Below are 26,441 nucleotides of genomic sequence, written 5' to 3'. Positions count from 1 at the left end.
GCGGGCGAGCGAGGAGGAAGGGGTGGGGCGAGCGCGCCGCCGCCGGGGAGCCGGAGCCGGGCTGGGGGGGCCGGGGTGCAGCTCCGCGCACGGCGCCTGCGCGAGGCCGGGCGAGGCCGGGCGCGGCCTGCGTTAGGGACCCGGGCGACTCCGCCCTTCTTCTGTCAGAAGCTCCGCGCCCTCCGGGAGCGGGTGGAGGGAGGTTAGGAGCCCGGCTAGGGAACTGTGAAGGTAACGGCTTTTTTTTTTTTTTTTTTTCCGCGGATGGGAAAAGTGATCCCAGGTTAGGCCCCTCCGCGAGCGGATTCCTGCAAGGCCCCGCCCTCACCCAGCGTCCCGAGCGTGGAGAAATGGCGCCACGTGTTTGGGTTCGTCAGAGGCGGACAGGGCCCTGCTCCGCCATCGTGTTTTGCATTATGAAGTAAGAAAAGAAAAACAAAAAAAAAAAGAAAAAAAAAAGAAAAGACTCTGGGCTGCCAAGATAGAAGAGTGTCCTCCGGGCCCCGATTTGGGCTCCAGGACGGATCCGTCCTCTTGCCCTCGCCCCGAGCCGCCCTCCGCCTCGCCGGGGGCAGCCTCGGATCCCACATCCATTTCCTGCCCTCGGCGCCTGCCTGCGCCGCCAGCCGTTTCATGGCATCTCCTCCCTGTTGGCATTGTCTTTCAGTCGGCCACGGAAACGTGCTTGAAATTGCGTTTGTAAGCGTTCCCTAAGAAGCACTTTTTGCGTGGTCGGGCCACCCTGGTTCCTTAAGATACGTCTTGGTTTGTCCTGCCCCCTTTCTCTCTCTCAACTTAAAAAAAATGCAAACCAGATTTCTGTGGGAAGGATGGAAGGCCATTTTAGGAAAGAGATCCGCGCGAGTTGAAGAAGCGATAGGAACCACCTTGGGGCGTAAGCGAGAGAAAGGTGGTGTTGATTGCAGTCGGGTGTTAGTGTAGCATGAGTTAAGGTTGCGTATGTGAACGATAACCCAGCTTCAGGTGCCAGCCCAGATTTGGAGCTTGGTGCTTGCAGATAACTTCTAAGTCCTTTGGGAGTCGGGTGAGGATGGGTGCTAGCAGTGTAGGAAAATACATATTTTTTTTTCTTCCCATGAGAAAGGTCTGGGGTTCGTGGTTTTAAATCAGCCTCACACCTGCTTAATACAAGAAATTCGGTAATGTCTGATGATGCTATCATTGAATTGCTCATATTGGTCCAGAGCTTGCTTGAGCAAAACAATGTACGTAATTCACCAGCCCTTTAAAGATTTATAATTTTGCTTTCATTTTTATTTGAAAGGCAGAGAGAGCTCTTCCATTCTCCAGTTCATGCCCCCCGAAATGCCAGCAAAAGCCAGCCACCCACTGCAGTAGCTCTCTACGGCCCAGCAAGCCATTATTATCTGCGTTTTACAGTAGCAGTGCCTGAGTCCAAGAGAAGTGAAAACCATTGCCAAAGGTCACATAGCCGAGAGGCGCAGGGAGGATTAGAATCCGAATGGTTTTTACTCCATGGGTCCAAATCTTCAATGAACATTCCTGGGGCTGCAAGTCGTTTATTGCTGAATTAAGTGAGCAGACATCATTTTAGAAAAATCCTAATTACTTCCTGTGACAAACTAGGTTTGCCATCTCGGGGCACTTGATGCTTACTGGGTTATTGGCTGGAGACTTGGTTGTCCTGTCACCTCCTCTCTTTATAAAAGTAATTGCGGTGTTGCTAAGGAAGCACCCAAGCTGCCTTGGTCCTCCCTCGCTGGGTTTGAGTCAGGTCACTGCTGAATCCTTTCCATTTTTCAGCCTGATTTGGCAGATGGAATTCTGTAATAGCTCTCTCTGTTTCTCACCAGAATTACATTTATTTCCTAGCTCGATTGGATCTGGCATTCTTTCCATATAGTAGGGTGCTTCCAAAGAACATGGAAAATGGAATTAAAAGATAATTTGTATTATGGTACACATTTTTTAAAAAAATCCATGTATATGGGTAGTTACTTTTTGTGTTGTGAAACAGAATCATAAAATTCATTGTAATATGAATGATTTTTCACAACCAATCTTGTATGTTTTATTTTTTAAGTTGTGATTTTGTTGTTTTGGGCATGCCTTGCCAACATGAATGCTGAGGAAGAACTTGAAATTAGTGCCTGCATTTCTTTTGCCTTTTTATTGTTACAGCAAGTAGGTAGTTTCAAAATTTAAAAAAGTACAGTATACAGGGGTAAATGTAATTGCGATTGGCATTCTATGTTTATTACTTGACTCTTAAAAAAAACCAAAGGTCTATCATCTACTATGTTTGGATTTGCAAGTTAAACATTGTTTCCAAGGCTTGGTAAGACTGGTTCAGGCTGCAGTGATCCCCAGAGAACTCTTTCCAAATTCAACTCTGTGGAACTGTTTCCATAGAGATGGCTAGACCTAAGGGTCCCAGCTGCTTTTGGTTTTTTGTTTTTTTTTTTTTCTTTCTTCTTAGTCTTCCTTTCAGTCATTTGGTACTGTCCTATTAGCATAGAGATCAGGGGGGCCCTGGAGAGGATCTTGTTAGAAGTGTGAGGGGAGAAGAAAATTGGAGTATCACATCCGTCAGAAGGAAACAAGACCGTGGACATGTGAGCATGTATTACACTCTCAGGATGAAGAGGAAAGGAAAATTCCATGCGGAGCCTCAAAGAGGGAGGAAGGACAGATAGAAACAGATTACATTCTTCTAGGGGGGAAACAGTTATTAAAAATTAACTAAATTAGTTGCCTACATACCCTCCAAAAGTACTGCAAAGTGCTTAAATATCTTCATATTGAAGATATGAAAAGCAAATAAACTAAAAATGTAACAAATGAATAATGGAATGTAACAAAAGTTTCTCAGTGTCTAAGGCAGGTAAGGCTTTTGAACGTTAGTCCGCCTTACTAAGCTCTGTGAAATCCTTGTTCTTGGATTGCTGTCATAATGTAGCTCCTCTCCCGTTACTGATCCTTGTCATGATTCAACACTTTTTCAGGCTAAGCCTTCATCACACACTTTATATTCCTGGTATTTTTTCGTTTCCCAAAGTCATCTAGGTGTTCATTGTAAGCATATGGAAGCAAAGTGTGTCATCCAATTTTAATTATTACACTAACAAATGGAAACTCAAAACATCTAGTATTCTTCACCTGATTTTTAAAAATACTGAACATTCTTTTTGTTTCAAAGGATTACTCTGAAGGTGAGGGAAAATAGTTACAAACTAACTACTTAAGTTATGACAACTGCAGAATGTAACTACTTGAGTAATTTAAATAAGATAACTGTTTTGGAATATCATAAACATTCATTTCAAAAATACAAGACAAATAATAGAATAATAAACCATTTACCTAGACGTTTAAAAAATATATTAAATTTTATTTGAAAGACATATTTAGAAAGAGGAGTAACAGAGATCTTGCATCTGCTGGGTCCCTCCCCAAATAGCCACAATGGCTGGGGTTGAGCCCATTCAAAGCCAGGAGCCAAGAGCTTCTTGTGAGTCTCCCACATAAGTGTCAGCAGCCCAAGCACTGGGGCTGTCTTCTGATTTCACAGACACATTAGCAGGAGGATGGATTGGAAGTGCAGCATTTGGACTTGAATTGTTGCACCATGATGCCATGGCCAGTACAGAAGTGTTTCATTTGATGCCTGCATTATGGTGTAGTGAGTTAAACTGGTGTCTGCAATACCTGCCAGCAGCCCATATGGACATCAAAACAAAGAGGAGGAGAGACAGAGAGGAATTCTTCCTTTCCATGATTCATTCCCCAAGCGGGCGCACAATGGCTGGACCTGAGCCAATCTGAAGCCAGGAGCCAGGAACTTCTTCTAGGTCTCCCACACGGGTGCAGGGTATTAAGGTTTTAAGCTGTCCTTGACTGCTTTCCCAGGCCACAAGCAGGGAGCTGGATGGGAAGCAGGACTGTCGGGATTAGAACCGGCGCCCATATGGAATCCCAAGCTTGCAAGGCGAGGACTTTAACCACTATGCTATCCCGTCGGGCACCTAAGATTTAACCTTAATTGCTATCAAAACTCATGTCCCAGGCCACTTTTAAAAAATGTTTGTTTTAGATTTCAGAATAGTTATAGATTTACAGAAAAGTTGGAAAATAGTACAGAGTTGCTATATACCACTCAGGCACTTGCTCAGTTGGTAATGGTTTATCTCAGTGATACCATCTATGATGCATGTGTGACAGCTAATGAACCTCCATTGCTACTAAACTCTGAACTTCATTTTGGGTTTAGAATTGCCCATTGAAGTCCTTGTTCTGATTCAGGACCCCATCCAGGATACCACATGCCAGGACCATCATGTCTTCTTAGTATCCTCTGGTTAAGTATTTTGCAGAATATCCTTCAACTGGGATTTCCCCAGTTACTCATGGTTAAATGGAGGCTACTGGCTCTTGGGAGGGAGCCCACAGAGGTAGAGTGCCTTCCTCTGATGTCACATCCTTGTGACTTATTGCTGAAAACATTACCTTTGATCCCCTGGCTGACATAGTGTTGACCAAGTTCCTTCACTCTGTGGTTAATTTTTCTCTTTGTTCCACTTTGGAACCAAGCCAGTGAGTATAATCCACACAGGGAGATAGGGGCACACAATCTGTAATGTTTATGTCAGTCAGCCTGGGATGTCGACATTAATTTTATACTTTGGATTATAATCCAGTAGTGCCATACTTAATTTGTTATACGAATTTTCCCTGATTTAAACACTAGGTACTATTTGAGATTGGCTCTCAAAATCCTTTGCCATGCATCCTCCCCATCCTTTTAATCTTTACTTTATTTGAGTACTGTCTGCTTTTCTGTTACTAGAAAATGCTCCAGGCTCATGTGTTATCTTCCCTTCCGGGTTCCTGAAATCAGCCACTTCTCCAGGAAGGCCCCGTTCCTGTCCTTATTGGGGAATGCTGTTTCACTTCCCGCTTTTAGGGATTTTCTAAATTTCACTTGCCTTTTGTTATTGATAATGATAATTTGTTTTGATAATGATTATTTCATTCCAGTGTGGGTGGAAAGCTATTGTATGTTTTCAGTCATTTTTTCAAGACTTGTCGTATGAGCTATCAAATGGTCTGACCTGGAAAGTGTCCCATATCCATTTGAAGAGAATGTCTGTAATTGTTCATGAGTGTTTGATAGATGTCTTTTAGACCTAATTGGTTTATTCAAGTTTTCTGCTTCTATGTTGATATTCTATCATGTTGTTTTTCCTTATTATGGAACATAAGCATTGAAATATAGAACTGGTATTTCTTTTTTCAGTTCTGTTAGTTTTTGCTCCTTGTCCTGTGGGCTCTGTTTTTGAGTGTGTATATGTTTATAATCATCAAGTATCTCTGATAGCTCAATCCTTTCATCATAAAATGTGATTCTTTGTTTCTAGCAACAACTTTTATCTGAATATGTGTTTCGTCTCTTACTGGGATAAGCACTGCAATTCCCTTTTGTTTATTGTGCATAGCACATTTTTTCATTATTTTATTTTGTAATTTTAAAAAGATTTATTTTTTGGTGGGGGGGAAGGCATATTTACAAAGAGAGAGGTGGAGAGATTTTCCACCTTCTGGCTCACCCTCCAAATGGCTGAAGGGCCTGCAGCTGAGCTGATACAAAGGCAGGAGCCAGGAACCTACTCTGGGTTCACCACATGGGTATAGTGTCTCAAGATTTTGAGCCGTCCTCCATTGCTTTCCTTGGCTATAAGCAGGGAGTTGGATCTTAAGTGCTACAGCTGGAGTATGAACTGGCACCCATATGTGATGCTGGCACCTATATGCCATTATCCAGCTGAGCAATTGCACCAGTTGCACTTTCATTTCATATCTGTCTTTGAATCAAATTTATGTCTAGTAGAAATGAATTGGATAATTTTATTTTTTAATTTTTTAAAGATTTTTAATTGGAAAGACATATTTACAAAAAAAGAGAGAGAAAGATTTTCTGCTGGTTCACTTTCCAAGTGGTTGCAATAGCTGGAGTTGAGCTGATCCAAAACCAGGAGACAGGTCGTCTTCTGGGTCTCCCATGGAGATGCAGGATCCCAAGGCTTTGGGCCATCCTCTACTGCTTTCCCAGGCCACAAGCATGGAACTGCCAGGATTAGAACCAGTGCCCATATGGGATCCCGGCGCGTTCATGGGGAGCAGTTTAGCCACTAGGCCACACTGCTGGGCCCCAACCAGGTGCTTTTAAAGATAATTCTGTAAGTTACTATAATCAGTTTCTTTAAAGCAAGCTATTATTCATTCTTTAGAAGTAGCTGTTAGGTGATGGCCAGAACTCCAAGGCCAAAGCACAGATGCTTGCCTACTAATCAGTAAAACGTTCCTACTACATCTTATTTTCACAACTTATCTATCACTTAATAGGAGAAATATATCAAAAGGGAAAAAAACATAAAGATTAAAGACAAAAAGTTTCCAACATTAAACCCCCCTGCAGCGGCAGGCTCTACAACCTCATAAACAATCAAACAATAATCAAAAGCACATATCTATGATGTTAATAAAATCACCCTCTATTTCCTCTAGTTAAAAAATTATTAAAGCAGCTAAAACAACTACATTTTCTGTGTTCTAAAGAATTGCAAGGACAGGGTAACCTTTAAGGTTACTGTAACTATATTTTTGCCATAGCAGTTTCCGCTCATACTCCCATCCTTCCATTACTTTGTAAAATTCTTATCAAGCCATTTCCCAAAAGGCATGCTGTATGTCTGGGCCAGATTTCAGAGCAATGTGTGTAGGCACACAATAAGTTGCCCAGAAACAGCATAGGCTTAATTGTATTCCTTTGTGCAGTTAAAGGCCAACTCACCAACATTATCAATAACAGTAACTCTCAAGCTCACGTAGGTTGCAAAAGCCATCTCACAGGGGCAAACAACAATGCTTCAATGGATTACAGAATTCTTGAGTGTCTGTGCAAAAAGGGGGTGAAATCGTGTCAAAGTGGTCAGAGACACATACAATGGGTCCGGCCAAACAGATGGAAGCTTCCCTGGGTCCTGTAAAACAGGAGAGCTGTACTCTTCACACCTTTGTGTCATCCACACCTACTGCATGGACCCCAGCAGGGTAGCACTTCAACCTTTATAGCTGAAGATGGTGCCAGTTAGGCTGGCAGTGACCAGCAGCCTTCTGAGGCATGAGAATCCAGAGGGCATTCGTGTAGCTGGTTGGCAAACACCTTCATCCTGTTGTCACTCAATGCATGTCTGTACAGCTTGTGCCCATCTACACAGACACGATTACCAGTAATGCACCTGTCTTTTATATGAAACAGGAAGGGGGAAAGTGCTAAAAGTTTGCTTTGATTCTTGGAACATTAAAAGAAAAAGGTGTATTATTTGTTTGAAAGAGGGTAGTAGAGAGAGAGGGAAACATAGAAAGATTCCATCTTCTGGTTCACTCTTGAAATGCCAGCAATAGCCAGAGCAGGGCCAGAATGAAGCCAGGAGCCAGGAGCTCTGTCTGGGTCCCCCACATGAATGGCAGGAATTCTAGCTATCAGGTGTCATTCAATCACTGCATCCCAGCACTGCCAAGAAACTTGATCAGAAGCAGGGGTGGAGCTCCAGCCCAGGTGCTCCTGTATGGGCTATGGCCTCCCAGTGGCAGCCTAACCCATTGCACAGGATGACTGATCCTGGAAGATAATTAGATTAGCTGGTTGCTGTCTATCTGGTACATCCCAAATCTGGATTCTCCTAGGGATGGTTTGTATCAGCTATTGTTCTTCAGTGTAGATCATACTATTTCTTTTTTGAATATTTTATCTCTGCTGGAAAGTCAGATATACAAAGAGGAGAGGAGACATAGAAGATCTTCCTTCGATTGATTCACTTACCAAGGGGCCTCAAGGGCCCAAGACGAGCCGATCCAAAGCCAGGAGACTGGAGCCTCTTTTGGATCTTCCACAGGGGTGCAGGATCCCAAGGCTTTGGGCTGTCCTTGACTGTTTTCCCAGGGCAAAAGCAGAGAGCTGGATGGGAAGCTAGGATTGGAACCAGTGCCCATATGTGATCCCAGCACATGCAAGGCAAGTACTCTAGCTGCTAGGCTACCATGCTGGGCCCAGATCATACTGTCTATCTTATTTTCGATGAAACATCTTTATAAAATACAATGGATGAAATGATAAATCAGAATGAAAAGAACCTTTACTCTCAGTAGAACATGATATTTTCCAGAGCAGTGGATGTTTGAGCATTAATGAGATTGGGGAATTTAAATTGGCCTGTAAATATTTTAACAAAGCTGGTGTTTTGGAGATAGTGTGACATCCAGGTAGTATTCAGAGATGTAAACGTCGGGGGGAGGCAGCTGGTGTTGTGGTGTAGCTGGTAAGCTGCCATTTGTTATATGGACATCCTAGATTGGAGTGTGAGTTTAAGTCCTGGCTTCTCTACTCCTGGTCCAGCTCCCTGCCAGTGTGCTTGGGAAGATAGTGGAAGACAGGCCTATGGTTGGGCTCTGGCGCCATGTGGGAGACTAGGATGAGTTCTGGCTTCTGACTCTGCCTGGCCCAGCCCTGGCTGTTGCAACATTGGAAGTGTGACCAGCCGGTGGAAGATAGCTCTCTCTCTGTGTCTCTCTCTCTCTCTCTCTGTGTCTCCATATTTCCATAATAAATAAATAAATCTTAAGGAAAAAGTAATTGTGGTAATTGAGCACTATATGTGTGTATGTGTGTGTAGTAAGACTAAACTAATTTAGATGTGATTTTCTTCCAAATTTTGATTTTAAACTTATTTTGATTATTTGTGATTTTTTTAATATTTGTTTTGTGTTTGCCAATTGAAAAGTAGATAGGGTTCATGTACATTTTGAATGCCAGCACTCTATTACTAAATATTTACATTTTCAAAGAATTAGGGTGGGTTTATTAATGAGTAACCCAATCTCGAGGCAATAACCCTGCAGTAAAGCTAAGCTAAGTAGTTCTTGCATGTGGATAGTTACTGGCTAACAGGAGTCACCTTTCTGTTGTCTGTTCTCCCAGGAGACCATACACAAGCTGAGACTGTCACAGAAGGACAAATAAGCATCAGGGTTCCAGGCACACGCACAGGCAGGTGCAAGGACTGAGCTCTTCTAACAAAGTGGTTTATGATTTGCTGACATTTCTGTGGCAAATGGAAGCAAGATTAGACCTGAAGGAAGTGTCTGCAGTGTTTTCAGACAGAAACCAGTGGACTGCTAGGGAAAGTAGTGGGCCAGGGGAGTACCACAGATGACTTTACCTTCTTCTGTTGTGTTTTATAGTTTGTCAGGAGATAATGACCTTCATGTACCAAATTGATCCTTAAAATCAAACTTACAGAAGAGAGCTAAGGAGCCAGCTTACATCATAGTGAGTTAAGTTGCTGTGTGTGAACTGGCATCCCACATGGTATGGTTTGTGTCCTGGTTGTTCCATTTCTGCTTCCTGCTAGTGGCCTGTGCAAAGCAGTAGAAGATGGCCCAAGTACTTGGGCTTCTGCCACAATGAGAGACCCGGATTCAGCTCCTGGCCCCTCCTGCCCTTTTCCTTACCAATTCCTGGCTATTGTGGCCATCTGGTGGAGTGAATCAGCAGGTGGAAGACCTTTGTCTCGTTTCTCTCCTTTTCTCTCTTTAATTCTTCCTTTTAAATAAATAAGTAAATGAAACTTTTAATGAAATGAGATGTGCTAGAATTATTGCCCTACTTACCTGTAAGCTGCTGCTGTACACCGAGTAAAACATTAACTGGTTTTTTTTTTTTTCAGTGTTAAGTGAGGCCTGCTACCAGCGCTTTGTGGAGATCTCACATGCACATTGCAAGGAAAATGAAGCTCCCTATTTTTATAGCAGACGCATTCACAGCGAAAGCGTTTCGTGGAAATCCTGCTGCTGTTTGCCTCCTAGAAAATGTAAGTCTGTGGTGCTGAAGTGCCGTTCCTAAAATGCTAGATTCCTGTAGAAGCAGGCATTTCTTAAAACAACAAATTTGAAGCTTATTTTTTTTTTTAAAGGGTGTCTGTGTTGACAGGTTAATTTAGACCCTGTTGCAGGATCAGAATTCTTATGTTGGCTTAAGTCCAGAGAAATGAATATCCATATAAAGAGGAACTAGAGCCAATTAAAGAAAAGGTACTAGATTCTCCTTTTAGCCATCGCGTTTTCATTGAGTGAGCACAAAATTTTGAGAATGAAGTTAGATGACCAAACATGGCTGAGAATGCATTCAACATAGGAATCTACCTGGATATGTATGAGTGTGTACAGTTCATACTACTTGGTATTCTTTTCAAGGGCCTGAAATGAGACATTTTGGTAAATAATTAAGAAAGAGATAGAAGGAATTATCTTCAGTGCTCAAGAACAGAGGTTTTATCTTACTGAAAATTGCATTTTGAATTTGCTTTTTCATTTTTATTTGAAAGGATTTACAGAGAGAACAAGACAGAAGAGAGAGAGAAAGAGGTCTTCCATCTGCTGGTTCACACTCTAAATGGCCACAATGGCCAGGGTTGAGCTCATCTGTAGCTGAGAGCCAAGAGCTTTCCCAGCCACAAGCAAGGAACTGGATTGGAAAGTGGAGCAGTTTTGATTTGAACTTGTTCCAGCATGGGTTTCTGGTGTTAGCTGACTGATGTTTAGCCTACTATGCCACTGTACTGGCCCCTGGAATATACTTTCTGATTAGGATATTTAAATATTCTTTGATCTTTGGGGCTTTGTGTTGTCCCTTGGGAGTGGAAAGGGGATAAGGTTTTCTTCCACTGAGACCAGTTAGTACTACAGTAGATTGAGAATTTCTTGTGGAGAAAGTAGTAATTGGTGATTTTAAGTAAGTCATATTCTCAGTAAAGTATTTATTGGGGACTTTGGAGCAGAGTGAATCTCACTGGCTTGCACGTGAAAATTCACTTGAGGTGGCCAACTCAGTGGTTCATCAAGCTAATCCTCCATGTGCAGTACTGCTATCCCATAGAAACACTGGTTCTAGTCCTGGTTGCTCCATTTCGGATCTAGCTCCCTGATTCTGGCCAGGGAAGGTAGTGGAGTATGGTCCAATTCCTTGGGCCGCCGTGCTCACATGGGAGACCTGGAAGAAGTTTCTGATTCCAGGCTTCTAATCTACTCTACTCCAGCTTTTGTGGCCATTTGAGAAGTGAACCAGCAGCTGGAAGGTCTCCCTCTGTCTCTCCATAAATTTGCCTTCCAGATAAAAATGAATAAATTTTTAAAGAAAAATCATCTGAGTAACTTCAGTGATCTCTGTGCCCTGGCTCATCCCTGACTAAGGACTGCAGAGCCTGCAGGGGTGGGAGCCCAGCAGCACCAGGCTCCAGAGCTCATCATGGACTCCAGGTGCAGTCCACGGTGGGGCTGGGGAGGTGTGCCTCCAGGAGACTCTGAAGCCAGGGGATGCTCTGGGGGAGTCTATAAGACACCAGTGCTCTCCCTCGTCCAGTGGAGCCGGAAAATGGTGCTCAAGATCCTCCTTCCTGGGCTTTCATTATGTAACCTTGTAGCTGGCACTTTCCCTCCAGAGAATGCAGAAGGTAATAAAGTTAATAGGCATGACCAGTAACACCAGAGCTTGGGAAGATTAGTGAGAGAATAATTAACCAGATCCCAAATGGTGAGCTTTCTCTAGGAGTCATCTGATAACCATAACTTTCTGTTAAGGAATTGTGGAATTAGCTGCTTGTCCAGAGACCTGGGTGTGGCCCCTGTGCCATTGTTTTGAAGAGTTCTGAGAGTGGTTTTGAGTGACTTATATATCCAGTTTTCACCAGATCATAAGAATTTCCCTTATTCCCCAACTTAGTCCTTTTTATTCTCATATACTCATTAAACAGGAAACTTAGAAGATCTGTTTGGAATGGGAGTTTGATCAAGTATATATGGCACACCATTTGGGATGCTTGTATTCCGTATCAGAACGCTTGGGTTTAAGTCCCAGCTCTGTAGCAGGTAGTTGGGGCTCACACATGATGCAGGTGGCTGCAGTTCTGACCTGTCTGCTATGCAAGGGCCTGCTCTAGAGCCCTCTCTGGCTATGAGAATCGTGTTCTCCTGCAGGTTACCCTAGCTCTCTCCTTAATGCATAATCAGTAAAAGTAGAAGTATAAACTTGTGACTGGAAGTGGTGTGCCCCTGAACCACGTGGAGAGCACACTGGTGAGCACAGGGAACTGCAGGAGCAAGTTGGTGCTGAACTTACAACACTGACTGTCATTCAGTAGGCAGTTAGCCTACCATTAGTACACTGTAAAATATTGACTGATTCCTACCACAAGCCAGGCATTTGGATGGAGGTTAGAGATACACATATTAACAATCATACCACCCGTTGAGGTCCTCCAAGGCTAACGGCAGTAAACCTGTAAAACCTAATGAATCATCTCTGAGCCTTCAAGCCCTAAAAATACCAGGTACAATATTGTATTTTATGAGGAGAAGATGCTCTGGATTTTAAATGGGACCCTCCAAGATAAAAAAAATTGTTTTTGCTTTGAAACAGATTTATATATTTGATAGGTATATATATTTGGTAGGTAGATTCACAGAGAGAGAAAGGAGAGAGCAAGAACTTCTATCTACTGGTTCACTCCCCAGGTGGCCATAGCAACGACTGGGCCAAGCCAGAACCAGGAGCCTGAAATTCCATCTGGATCTGCCACGTGGATATTAGGGGCCTAACTACTTGGGCCTTCATCTGCTGCTTTCCCAGGAGCATTGCAGGGAGCTGGATTGGAAGTGGTGCAGCCAGGAACTAGAACCAGTGCCCATGTGGACTGCTCATATGGCAGGTAACTACATTACAGTGCCCTGCCACAAGCAATGTCTTCATCAGTGCATTAGCTGCCTCACTACTGGGTACAGGGCAGACAGGATACCCAAAGTGAGTATGAGCTTTGGATTCTCTGAGAGAATGGTGGAGGCACCTATTACAGTCCTTACAAACAACTGGAGATGGCCTGGGCTGACAGCTGCTTTGTCTGAAACATAGCTTTCTACAGGAAGCCCAAGGGCCTCAAAAGGAACCTGCTGATTCTTCCTAGATGATGTTAGAACTTTCTACATCCAGGTGCTTCTGTTTTACTAGTTTCTGTCTTTAGCTGGAGAAAGGAGCAAGAATGAAAAGGCAGGGCTGTTACCATTAGGCAGCCATGATGCTAAACTGCCACCAGGTGGGAGTATTTAAAAACTTTACTCCGATGTTTTTGATATAGTTTGTTTAAAAAGTTGAAGATACTCCAGCATCTGAAAATAAGTTTGTAGTGTGGAAAGGAAAAATGTTGGAGCCCAAATCCAGTATTGTGGATGAGTACATTTTAAAAATCATTATTGTATATTTTAATTTCTATTTTCTTATTTTTAATATTAGTTAAGAGGCCAAGAGACTGGTCCAACTTGTTCTACTTTCTATCCTCTGACAAGGCAGTCAACGTCTCCTGTTGGTCTAGATGAGCTGGCTGTCATGTCCTGCCTGAACATCTGGGCATGCTGTCTGCTGCACAGGCATCAGCAAATAAAGTCAGACTACAAATATTGGGATTTTCCCTGTGGCTGGGGTTTGAATCCACAGTCTAGTTGAGGAGTCTCCCAGGAAACCTTGCTTAGGTTGACCTCAGACTCGACTCCCATGTGTGCAAGCCAGTGCAGGGTCAAGTGTGGTATGCCATTGCCTCCTAGAGCATGCATTAGCAGGAAGCTGGAATAAGGAGTGGAACTGGGACTTCAATACTCTGCTGCGAGATGCAGTTATTCCATCAGGCATCTTAGCCACCAGACAAAAGTTCATTATGTTGTGATTAATTCTTATCTTCTGACTGAAGAACTCAAGAATAAAAAAATGCATTTTTTCTTAGGATTTCATTCTTTTTAAGATTTATCTTTTTATTGGAAAGGCAGATTTACAGAGAGAAGGAGAGAAAGAAAGATCTTCCATCTGCTTGTTGGTTCATTACCCAAATGGCCACAGCTACCAGAAGTGAGCTGATCCAAAGCCAGGAACCAGGAGCTTTTTCTGAGTCTACCATATAAGTGGTCATGGTCAGCAAACAAAGAACTGGATAGGAAGTGAAGCAGCCAGGACATCAACCAATGCCCATATGGAATCCTGGTGCTAAGGGGAAGGATGAGCTGATTGAGTCATTACATTAGGCCTGAATTTCTTTTTTTCCATTTTGTAAGATTTATTTTTATTGGAAAGGCAGATTTACAAAGATAAGAGACAGAGAGAAAGATGTTATATCCACTGGTTTACTCCCCAAACAGCCACAGTACCAGGAGGTGAGCTGATCCGAAGAGAGGAACCTCTTCCAGGTCACTAACGCAAGTGCGTTGTCCCAAGGCTTTGGCCCATTCTCTATTACTTTCTCAGGTTGTAAGCAGAGAGCTGGATAGAAATGGAGCAACCAGTAATAGAACCAGTGCCCATTTGGCATGCCAGTGCTTGCATGCAGATAATAGCCAGTTGAGCCATCGTGCTGGTTTTTCTTATGATTTCTTAAAACTTTGAAATCTAACTAGTGAATAGTTTGTGATTTTAAAAACTCAATTTTTGGGCCAGGCTCAACGCCTAAATCCTCACCTTGCAAGCCCTGGGATCCCATTCGGGTGCCAGTTCATCTCTTGGCTGCTCTACTTCCCATCCAGTTCCCGTCTTTCTTATATACCCTGGAAAAGCAGTAGAGGATGGCCAAAGCTGGTGACCTTGCATTTGTGTGGGAGACCCAAGCAAGCTCCTGATTCCTGGCTTCGAATCAGCCCATCTCCAGCCTCTGCAAACATTTGAGGAGTGATCAGATAGAAGATCTTTCTCACTGTCCTTCCTTCTCTCCGTAAAAATTTATTTCCCATAAAAATAAATACAAAAGTGCCATTTAAAAATAAGATTTATTTATTTTTATTGGAAAGGCATATTTACAGAGAGAAGGAGAGACAGAGAAAGATTTTCCATCCATTGGATCACTCTTCAACTGGCTACAGTGGCCAAAGCTGAGCTGATCCGAAACCAGGAACCCAAAGCTTCTTCTGTGTATTCCATGTAGTTGCAGGGTTCCAAAGCTTTAGGTCATACTCTGCTGCATTCCCAGGCCACAAGCAGGGAGCTGGATGGGAACTGGAATGGCCAGGATACGAACCAGCACCCATATGAGATCCCAGCAAATGCAGCACAAGGACTCAGTCACTGGGCTAATGTGCCAGGCCCCAAAAGTCAATATTTATTCTCAAAAGGAAAACATTAATAAAAAATAAAAAAAATAAAATAAAAAAGGAAAACACTTTTTTCTTATTTTTATACCAATGTTGAAATCTGTCTATATATACATTTTACACAAATATTACGGAATTAGTATATTTGATAGAGAGCAAGATTGAATGCGATAGCAAGAGAAGGGCAGGCAGAAAGAGAGTCAGAGAGAAAAAAAGAAGCAATTATACATGTACTGATTTACTCCTGAGATTTCCACAATATCCAGGGCCAGGTCAATCAAAACCAAGAGTTCAGAACTCATTATTGCTCTCCCAAAGGTGACAGGTTGCATACACTTGAATCCTTATCTGCTGCCACCATGATTCAGAGTCAACATGAAGCTTCATAGGCAGGAAGAGATTGGAACTCAAACCAGGAGCTCAGATACATGGCTTAAACACTGACCTATCTGTTGTGCAAGTGCCAGCTTCAAAGCCCATGTTCCTGGAAGTTGAGGATCATTGTGCTGGGCTACCAAAATGGCCACTGGAAACAGTCTTTATAGTAGTTCTTTCAGTCCCTTAATAATCCCTTAAACCACATAGTTTTTGAAAATAATGAAGTACTTTTTCAGTGAGTAGAAGTTGTCATCCAAGCAGGTTTGATCCATGTCTCTGGAGTCTCAGTAACCATTTCTTTCTAATTTAGAAATTGGATGAAGATATACATCAGAGCATTGCCAAGGAAATGAACCTCTCTGAAACAGCCTTTGTCCAGAAACTGCAACCCACCGACAACTTTACACAAAGTAAATATGCATTTCTTTCACCTTTAAGTGTGGCACCAGAAGTTATTTATTGGGTGGGGGGACCGATATGGAAGAGAGGTGCTCACTCATGTTTGTGTGCAGAGGGTAAGTGGAGAGAGTCTGGTTTGTTGTTTTGTAGTTCATCCAGGAGGGAGTCTAGCCAGCTATGGTTTCATGTGTTCCCCATGGTTCTGCGCTGTGGGGAATATAGTCTCCAGTGCTACACAGTTGGGAGGTGGGGCCAGGTAAAAGGTGACTGGGTGAGTGCCTGAATGTCATATGGCAGGTGGGGCTTGCAGAACACTTACTGTGGCAAGTGTGCCCTCTAATCTTTCTGCCATCTGCCAAGGGATGATGCAGGAAGAAGTTCTCTCCAGGTGTTGGCCCTTCACCATGGACTTGCCAGCCTCCAGAGCTGTGAGAAGTGGATTTGTTTTCTACATAGATGCCCCAGCCTGCGACACATTCTGTTATAGCAACACAATGAGGGAAATGTGAACGTTGGTGGCCCTGGATGTCCATTCTGGATCCAGCTCCTGGTAGTCCCAGGATGCTTGCCTAGCCTTCCTTCACACTTCCTCAGCCTGCTCTGGCGGTTGCTTATGCTCATGCCACCAACACTTGCAGCCTGCTTCCCACCGAATGATCTCATCTCTCTTTGCCTTTTCCTTCCTTAAAGGTTCCCGCTTTGGACTAAGGTGGTTCACGCCGGCAAGTGAGGTTCCACTCTGTGGCCATGCCACCCTGGCTTCTGCAGCTGTGCTGTTTCACAAAAAAAGTAATTTGATGTTATTTGACGAACTCATGGCTTAGCAGATACCGTATTCAAGCTCTCACGTACACTGTCTGATGAACCAAAGTGATTGGTAATCAAGAAAGTCATTGTGTTCTCACTAAACTAAGGTCATCTTGGTGTTTATTTGTTGAATTTCTTGTTCAGTGAAGTGCCTTAAGGCTTTTATTATAATTTAAATGTAAAATGTGTTATCCTAAAAACTACAGAAAAAAGGAAAGAGATGTATGTGATGGAGGCAGGGATAATCATTCTGTGCTTAGAATTTTTCTACACATTACATTGAATCATTAAAACAAAATGTAACCTCTTCTACTACTTAAATGAAAAATTAAGCATTGCCCTTCAAAATGTAATTCTGTGCCCAGAGAAACTTAGTACAACACATGCTGATTTTGAAGAGACAAAAGAATTCGGCAGTAGTCTCGTTTTTGTTAAGGACGTTATGCACACTCTGTGTCAGTGCATGAAAGGATACAGTTGTCAGCATCTGGGGTGCATTCTGTAAGTACAGTTTTCAAGCAGAGCTTGGTGGCTTTGGGGTGACCTGGTTGATTTCATGGAAGACTGTTGACACTTAGGTGTTTTGTTTGTCATCCCTTAGCATCTCCGCCAAGGGGAGTGTAGCACCCTGTAGTTATTGTTAGTAGATATTTCAAACCTGCACGAGAACACACTATGTCAGCTGTGTGCAGGCAGTTCAGTGACTGTTCCATTTACAGATTAGTAAGCCAAGGCTTGAAGGTCAGGAGCCTGCATGGGGCACAGTCCAGAGCCTTGAGGAGCTGGAATTTGGAACCTGCAATGGGATGCTAAGTGCAGTCAGTTTTCTTCTTGGTTTTCAAGTTAGATCCTGGGACGGTTTTCCCCACCCTAGAGCCAGAGGAGAGAATGGAAACAGACCTGCAAAGGAAAAGTGAAGTTTATTTTCCCATTTGCTGTTCCTTGTTTTGGACAGACAACGTGAATAGCACCCTCACCTTTGTCACTCTGAGTGGGGAACTGAAGGCCACTAGAGCAGAGGATGGGATCGTCATGGACTTTCCTCTTTACCCGGCCCACCCCCAGGTCAGCTCTTGCCAAGTATTGCCCTCAGCTCTGTACAACCACCAGCCCGCTTACTTGAAGATGATTTTGTCTCCTTTTCCCCATCTAGGACGCCCATGAAGTAGAGGCCTTGATAAAGGTTGGTGAAAAGACTGCAGCTCAAGCTTGTGTGATTTTGTCGGTTGTTATTTGAACCCAAAGGCTCAGGATTTGCTCCCTGAGCCTGGACTTCTCCCAGTTTACATGTGCCAATGGAAGCTGGGACTCGCAGTGCTTGGGTTTCAGGTTTGCGTTTTAGTGTCCCGTCTGTGCAGTCACAGGGTGGACTAGTTTTCCTCAGCTCCTAATTGTCAGCGTTGATCTCCAAGTTAGAGTGTGACAAGGGGCCTCCTGTGTGGCCGACTGAGAGGAAAAGACCTGAGGAGGTGTCGGAAGACGGGCTGGGATTCTTCTGGGGATTTGGGTCTCTGGAGGATGCCCATCATCAGGCCACCGAGAGGTGTTCCCTTTGTGCTTTGGTAGCTAGAAGGAGCGTTACAGGCCTGGGCTGTGGCCATGCCAGTTCAGGTGAGAGGTGGGGATTTCTGCCAGTGGGGCGTTTCCATGAAATGCATGTATCAAGTGGAAAGGACATGTGCAGACTCTCTGAGGATGTCACTGTCCCCAGTTTCTGAGGTGGGAGAGCTGTGCTTAGACAGAGCAGACCAGGCAACCTCACAGAGAAGAGGAAATATAGAGGCTGGCATGGGCATCGATAATAGCATTAATAATAGTAGCTTAATGGCTGAGAGTCTTCTGAGCAGTCCCACGTGCTACATGCTATGCTTGCGTTCTGTCAGTTCATTCCCCATGTGATTTAGGAACTACTTTTGTCCCAGGAGGTCGTGGATGGCCCGTGTGGCCCCAGATGACCAGAAGCTTGGTGTGCAGAGAGGAGGCTCCCGGATTAGGAAAAAGAAAAGGAAAAGGCCATCCCATGAATGGTGTGTTGTGGCTCCCACAGGCGTGTTTCTCCATGAATTTTCAACTACAGTATTTGTAATCTCCTTAGTGTTTGCTTTATCTAAGTTTGCCGAGTGTAAACAAGCATGCTGGATTCTGGTTTTCCACTCCACTACCCAGGCTCAAGGTGGTGAGATGTGCTAACTTTATAAATGACCTGCCGTAAGCACAGTGCTCAGAAAGTGGAAGATACTCATCATGGTGAGCTTGTTCATGATAGGAGGAACCTAGAATAGCGACTCGGAGCCTCAGGTCAGCACTTGTCTGATGGAATGATAAGGAATTTATATGCCTGTTGTCATTTTGTATGACTTCCAAGGACTGGCAGTAAAGTTCCCTGTCAATAATAATACTTTCAGATCAATACAGGAACACTTGAAGAACAGGACAGGGTTTGAGAGACTGAATAGACCCACAGTAGGGATGTTTGTGAGTCCTTGATCACAGCAGAGCGCACAGGTCCTCCAGAGTCCGAGTAAGTCCCAGCTGTGCGGGTGTAGAAAAAAGTCACTCAGTGCCTGCCACAAGACTGACTGTCAGTAACATAAGCTCTTCTTGTAGCCATGTGGCATATCAAGTGATGATTTGGGGAGATTTCTCCCTGCATCATCTCAACCAGCTTTGCAAACCAAGCCCAAATATTCATGCTGTTGGGTTAGAGCAGGATTAAGTACATCCACAGGCAAAGGATATACCGTGTCTTGGGAAAAGGTATTGGTCTCCAAACTGCAGTGTGGCACCTGATTTGAAGCCATTTGTGTGGCTGAGTAGAGTCACAGAATATGAGTCCCTAGTGAGCAGGCCAGTCCTTTGCAGACCTGACCTTGTATGGAGCACTCCTGGTGCTGCTGCACATCCTCCCACTGGGTCACTTCATTAATCCTCACAGTGACTTTGTGACCTGTTCTGCAGACAGTGGATAAGAGGGTTTTAGAGCACCTGCTCCAGGCAAAATACCCACAGGAATGGGTGCGTTGTGGCATATAAGAAGCCGCAGAGGCAGTGCCCCTGCTGTGGCTCCATAGGCAGAGCAAAGAAGGTTCTGAAAGACTTTGGATGAAGGAAAGCTGGCCATCCTTGAGCTTCACACTGAGTCCCCAGTCAGAGCTAGCACCCTGGTCACTAAAGATAGTGGAGCTGGCTACAGGAAGTGCGTATGAGCATCCTTGATGCCCACTTCAGGACAACAAACACATGACCATTAACATTTTATGTCTTTTTTCAGACTGCCATCGGGGACACACTGGTTCAGGATGTCCGCTATTCTCCAGACACCCGAAAACTGCTTGTGCGACTCAGTGACAGTTATGACAGGTGAACTGGACCCAGACCATGTCATCACTGGGGAGGGCTGAGCCCCCAGGTTAGTAGCTCTGACTCGACCTGGCTGTGCTGTGATTGCAGTCATAGAGTCTCATTCCTCAGGGGGATGGTACTGCCACTTGTACTGTGTCCCCTTCTGCTGAGCGGTTGGGGCAGGCTGCAGCCTGGCCTCTCTTATAGACCATGTCATGGCTGTTCTGTGATGTATGTTTGTCCTAACCCACCCTGTTTGTGAGCAAGGTCATTTCTGGAGAACCTGAAAGTGAACACCAGCAATCTGCCGCAAGTTGAAAACACTGGGAAGGTGAAAGGACTCATTCTGACCCTTAAAGGAGAGCCTGGTGGGAAGACCCCAGCTTTTGACTTTTACTCCAGATATTTTTCACCGTGGTTTGGTTTGGCTGAAGATCCTGTAACAGGTACTATTTACTTGTGTCATCAATGGAAGAGGAGGAGTATCTGTTCAAGTGTCATCCAGGTGCCCTTTCAAGTGGCTTGAGTTTGAGCTGCCTTGTTTCTCTGCAGCTCCTCCTGTGCCCTCGTTGAAGTCACATGGGAAGAACAAAGTTAGGACTGCCTGGGTTGGTGTCCTTAGCATCTTAACACTTGATCTTGACCATGTGACTTAACTTGTAATGACTCAGTGCCCTCCTTGACAACATGTGGCTCTGTAAAGAGAGGGTATGTTCAGTGGCCAGCACAGTGCCTGGCACATGGTGAATGCCTAACAGTTGTTCTTAACTCTTCAATAACAACAGCCAGGCTGGCTGCCTGAACCAACACTTCTAGCTCTTGCAGCAGCCCAGTGCAGAGGCATGAAATCAAAGGAAGGCAGGGATGTGCTACATTGTTCTTTCCACCGTGCTGAGTAGGAAGGCTGGGAGCTTGGTGAAGGAGGCTGGGAGAGGCCTGGAGCGTCCTGTGTGGGTCATTTGGTGGGGGACCTTGACCTAGTTACAGTGTGAGGAGAAGCACGTGGAAGTCAAAGCTCAACAAATAAGCACTTTGCTAAACTCAGGAAAATGCCCAACAGCATCCAGACAGTGCAGGGCAGCCCTTCCCTGTGGAAGGGAAGTTCTAAGCAGATTTGCACAGCACAGCTGCCTCCCAGAGACCAGATTGGCACAGGGTGCTGTGTTCTCTCCATATCTGTGCTTTTGTCCAGTGTGAAGATCTTTGGATGGAAATCATTTACCCTCCCAGTTTACTTGGGATTGAGGGTTTTTTGGGGTGCAGGTGGGAGAAAGATGGGGAACGTTCAGGGCTAAAGCCAGGCCCTGTGGGAGGGCATTGTGGTGGACAGGTTATGCCTCCACTTGGGATGCCCACATCTCCTTTCCCAGTGCTGGTTGGAGTCCTGTGTACTCTGCTTCCCATCCAGCTTCCTGCTCATGTGCTTGGGAAGTAGCAGGTGAAGGCTTGAGTGCTTGGGCCACTCCCACTCATCTGGGACACTTGGATGTAGTTCTAGGCTCCTGACTTCTGCCTGGTCCAGGTCCAGACCCAGCTGTCACAGCCATTTGGGGAGTTCCTCGCCCAAAGATGTTTCTCAGCTATGACGTGATGTTTTGTGTCTCCATGTTATTGTATAATGTCTAATATAAACCTAGGGTACAGTCATATGAAAAACCATCTGCCTAAAAGGTTCTTTGGTTACCAAAAGCCTGAGCGTGTTGTGTTTGTGGAAAATTGGTCTTTTTTCCAGAGTTCTCCTTTCCTTGCATATGCACTATAGGGATAAGGAGAAAGATGTAGAGAGATTGATGGGAAGGTCTAGATTTCCTTAGGAAGGGCTGACAATGAGCTGGTAATCAAGAGAAGCCTGCCGTTGTGGGGGTCAGCATCACAGTGCAGAGTGCATTGCTTGAATTGCTGACATTTCATACTAGAGACCAGTTCAAGTCCTGGCTGTTGCCGTTCCAGTCCAGCTTCCTGTGGATGTACCTGGAAGGCAGTGGGCGGTGGTGTAAGTACTGGGGTCCCTGCCACCACATGGGTTCCAGAGTAGAATTCCTGGTTCCTGTTCCAGGCTTCTAGATGTGCCTGGCCTTGACTGTTGTGGCCATTTGGAGAATGAACCAGTAGATGGAAAATCCCCATCTCTCTCTCCCTTGCTCGTTATTCACTCTGCCTTTTACATAAATAAAAAAAATCTTTTGCAAAAAACACTGAAAACATAACTACAGTTTAATTCTCCCTTCAGAAGCAGTTAGACACATTTTGTACATAGTTGATAGAATTTAGCTTTCTTGTTCCTAATTCCACATTCTGCTGTGTCCTGACCAGTGTACGATTAGGTGAATTTTTTGTAAACAAAAGTTTTATTTTTTTAAAGATTTATTCATTTTTATTGGGATGGCAGATATACAGATAGGAACAGAGATAGAGAATAGGTCTTCTGTCTGATGTTCACTCCTCTAGTGACCGTAATGGCCAGAGCTGAGCCAATCCAATGCCACGAGCCAGGAGCTCCCCTGGGTCTCCCACGTGGGTACAGGTTCCCAAAGCCCTGGCCATCCTCAACCGCTTTCTGAGGCTAGAAGGAGGGAGCTGGACAGGAAGCAGGGCCACTGGAATTATAACTGGTAACCAAGTGGGACCTCACTGCATGCAAGGTGAGGACCTTAACCATTACACTATAGTGGTGGTCCCAAATTTTACTTATTTTACTTGATTGAATCACAGAGGAAAGGGTGAAGGGCGGAAGAGAGAAAGAGAAAAGTAATAGAGAGATCTTCCATCCTCTAGGGCACTCTCCATATGGTTGTAAAAGCAAAACTTAGCCAGTCTGATACTGAGAGCATGACATTTCTTAGAAGTCTCCCATGTGGATGCAGGAGCCCATTGGTTTTCTAGGCACATTAACAGGGAGTAGAGCAGACATGGAACAGCCAAGACACAAAACACTGCCCACATGGGATGCCAGCACTGTAGATTAAGGGTAGCTTGTCACACCACTATGCTGGTTCCTAGGTGATTTTATAAAAGATTGATTCATTTTTATTGGAAAGGCAGATTTTTAGAAAGAAGCAGATTTACAGGAAGATCTTCCATCCATTGGTTCAATCTCCAAGTGGCCACAACATCCAGAGTTGAGCTAAACAAAGCCAGGACCTTGTTTCAGTTCCCTCATGTGAGTGCAAGGTTCCAACGCTTTGGGCCATCCTCTGCTGCTTTCCCAGGCCACAAGCAGGGAGCTTGATTGGAAGTGGAGAAGCTAGGACATAAACCAGCTCCTGTCAGCCGTCAATGGGATCCCATCGCATTGCAAGAGGAGGATTTAGCCACTAAGATATCACCCTACCCTTCTTCGTGATTTTTGGAGAATCTTTTATTATTTGAAAAGCAGATTTTTACAGGGAAGGAAATACAGAGAGAGTGCGAGCTTTTAGCTACCGTTTCATTCTCCAAATGTATGTGATGGTTGGAGTCCAGCTGATCCCAAGTCAGGTGCCAGGAGATTCCTCTCTGTCTCCTATCTGGGTGCAGGGGCCCAAGTACTTGAGCCATCCTCTGCCCCGTTCAAGAACACAGACAGGGAGCTGCTTCGGAAGTGGAGTAGCCAGGACACAATCCAGTGCCTATCTGGCATGCTGGTGATAAAGCAGGGGCTTATATGGCTATGCCACAGCTCTGGCCTGAATATATATTTTCTAATTTATTCATTAATATGAAAGTAAGAGTAACAGGGAGCTATGGAGGAAGGAAGAGAAAGAGAGAGGTTATCTTCTATTTGCTGGTTCGTTACCCAGCTACTTATGGCAGATCAGGAAGAAGCCAAGAAATATAGAAATTTTCCTGATCTCCCATGTGAGTGCAAGGGCCCAAGCGCTGGGGCCATCTTCTGCTGCTTTTCTAGGCCATTAGCAGGGATGTGGGTCAGAAGTGGAGCAACATAAGGGGTTGTTAGACTTCAGGTCATGGTTGTAACTGCTGAAACACAGATTGGACTGAGTGGGTGATTTAAGTGCACACACACTACATAATTGCCTGTAATTGCTGACAAATTAAAACTGTCTCTTGTCTTTGTAACTCTCTCATTAAATGTCCACTTATTTCAGGATCAGCACACACTGTTCTGAGCAGCTACTGGTCCCAGGAACTGGGCAAGAAAGAAATGCGGGGTAGGGTGACCCCTTTTCCAATTTCTTTTTCATTTGCCTAATTTTGAGCACTTGTTCCCACTCATCTGTGCTGTTCTCTTGAAAATGTAATAAAACATGTGGGTTGTCCCCTTATAAATGAAAGGTTGTAAAATCCCTTCTCCCTTCTTGATCTTCCTCCTCTGCCTCCCCACCACACACAGACTTTCAATACAGTAAGTGCCCCAGTGAGTGTTTATTGAGTAAGGTGAACTTGCTGCATATCTCTGACCAGAGATGATTCATAGTGTGGTAAGTGAGACTGGACAGTGACCAAACATACACACTTGTCACAGTATTGCTTGTTGCAGTATTGAATCAAAGCAGTTATGGTCAGAGTCAGTTCCCCAGAGGTCAGGATTCTGTTGAGGGGTGTGGGAAGGAGGCTGTGGACAGGAAGGCAGGCACTGCGCCTGATGGTCAGAGCGGGGTCTGACCCTAAAGGACAGAGAGGTCAGCGGGAGGGCTGGCTCAGGGACCTGGTGTGGAGGCAGCACAGTGGTGTGCTCCTTCCCTGGCCAGGAGGGTGTCTCACTGTTCTAAGCGCTGTGCCCCAGGGAGGCTGAGGCTGTGCTCTTCTGTGGGTTAGATTTGTGGTGAGTGAGCAAATCCTCCGTGTTCTGTTCAGAGCTGAGAAGGGGCCAAGATCACCCCCACTGTGGGAGAATGCTGGTCTAGCCCGTCTCCTCACACATCCTAGCTTCCTCCAGACTCTGGCTGGGATGGACAGGGCATGGCAGGAAGCAGCAGAGGCAGTGGCCCAGGAGCAGAACAAGTGAGGCTGTGTGTTTTCAGTCTTCAGGGGAATGTGGTTGGCAGACAGGCCTGGGGACAGTTTGTGGAACTCTGTTCATGATGCCACCCTGGGGGGACTCTGGGGTTTGCAGGAAGAGGCCTTTCTGCGTGTTCTGTTGCCTCTTGGGGTGAAAATGCTCTGCACGAGTGACTCATGCCTTGCTTCTTGTAGCCTTCCAGTGTTCCTGCCGAGGAGGAGAACTGAAGCTCTCCCTGCGAGTGGGTGGACGTGTGGACATCAGGGGAGATGCCGCCATTGTGCTTGAGGGCACGCTGAGTGTCTAGGCACGGTGCCCTGGGATGCTGCTCTCTGGTGGGAGAAGGCTCAGTGTGCATTTAAGAAATGCCAGGCCCTGGCTTGAGCCGACTGACATCATGGACGGCAGCCAGCTTGACCTCTGTGCTAAAAACTGAAGATGCAGACATTTGACCACGCTTGCAGATGAATTAACTGAGTCTATGCTCCAGGAATTTGTGTGCATATTTGCAATGAAGATAATGTCCCTGAAGCCTCACTTACAATGCGACTTCCTGCTTACGACTTGGGAAAGGCAGGTTAGGATGACTCAAGTGTTTGGTTTCTTACCACGGAGATCTGGAGGAAGATCCTGGCCCTGCTTCAACTTGACCCAGTCCTGGGCAGTGTGGCCATCTGGGGAGTAGACCAGTGGCTGAAGATGTCTCTGCTTTTCTCCCACCCTCAACCCCTGCCATAACTCTGCCTTTCAAATAAATGAGTAAACCCTCAATAATAAATGATGTGTGTTGTTTTCAGCTGCTTAAGGCATGGTAATATTGGTGCACAACTAATCCCCTAAATTAGAAATGCCTACTTTGAAATATCCCATTGAAGTTCTGTTTCCCTGATTGACTTCTGCATCTCTTGACTCTACTTTTGCAGGACACGTGTATCCTGCACCTGTTGATGCATGAGTCCACCGTGTGGAGCATGCCTGAGAGCCCAGCCTTCATCCTCCTGGCTATGCTCAGTCTCTCAGTAGGACCTCCCTGGGCGCTGGCAGTAAGCTTTCCCAGGGCCTGCAGCCTTGCCTTCGGCTTGGCTCAGATTAGAGTCAAACCATTCAGTTCCTTTTATGTGGCCAGACACTGCCCAATGTCCCCTTGCCTGGTAGGGAGGGAGGAAAGGGGTGAGAGGCATAAGCCATCCTCTTGCTGAGAACCACCTCTTGAGGTTGACATTTTTTCCTTTTCTTTGTGTGACCTGCTTGTTTTCTGATCTGAGAGTGATTTTCTGTTTTCCTCCAAGCTCTTTCCTGTGTTGATCTTGCCCCCTGCTGCCATTCCAGTGATGTGCAGGTGCTGTGCCCAGGTGGG

General features: G+C 45.0%; 1 protein-coding gene across 1 annotated transcript; it reads left to right on the top strand.

Moving 5' to 3' along the window:
* The first annotated feature begins 142 nt into the window (after positions 1–142).
* On the top strand, positions 143–25,767 carry PBLD (phenazine biosynthesis like protein domain containing). The gene is made up of 10 exons (XM_040975856.1): positions 143–231; positions 9,768–9,911; positions 15,905–16,004; positions 16,684–16,782; positions 17,756–17,865; positions 17,954–17,983; positions 20,072–20,160; positions 20,410–20,588; positions 24,231–24,293; positions 25,279–25,767. The coding sequence occupies exons 2-10, from the start codon at positions 9,810–9,812 to the stop codon at positions 25,389–25,391; spliced, it is 885 nt and encodes a 294-aa protein (XP_040831790.1). The 5' UTR covers positions 143–231; positions 9,768–9,809; the 3' UTR covers positions 25,392–25,767.
* The last annotated feature ends 674 nt before the right edge of the window (positions 25,768–26,441 follow it).

This window comes from Ochotona curzoniae, unplaced genomic scaffold (assembly GCF_017591425.1).
Source record: "Ochotona curzoniae isolate NIBS_2020 unplaced genomic scaffold, NIBS_Ocur_1.0 contig_2692, whole genome shotgun sequence".
In the NCBI taxonomy this organism is placed as follows: Eukaryota; Metazoa; Chordata; class Mammalia; order Lagomorpha; family Ochotonidae; genus Ochotona; species Ochotona curzoniae.
Note: the sequence above shows the minus strand (reverse complement) of the source record. Positions and strands in the feature narration are given on the sequence as shown.

Coding starts and splice junctions, on each gene's coding strand:
- PBLD (XM_040975856.1), top strand. CDS start 9,810: ATGCACATTGCAAGGAAAATGAAGCTCCCTATTTTTATAGCAGACGCA. Junction 17,984..20,071: donor AAGTAGAGGCCTTGATAAAG/GTTGGTGAAAAG, acceptor GTCTTTTTTCAG/ACTGCCATCGGGGACACACT. Junction 20,161..20,409: donor CTCAGTGACAGTTATGACAG/GTGAACTGGACC, acceptor TTTGTGAGCAAG/GTCATTTCTGGAGAACCTGA.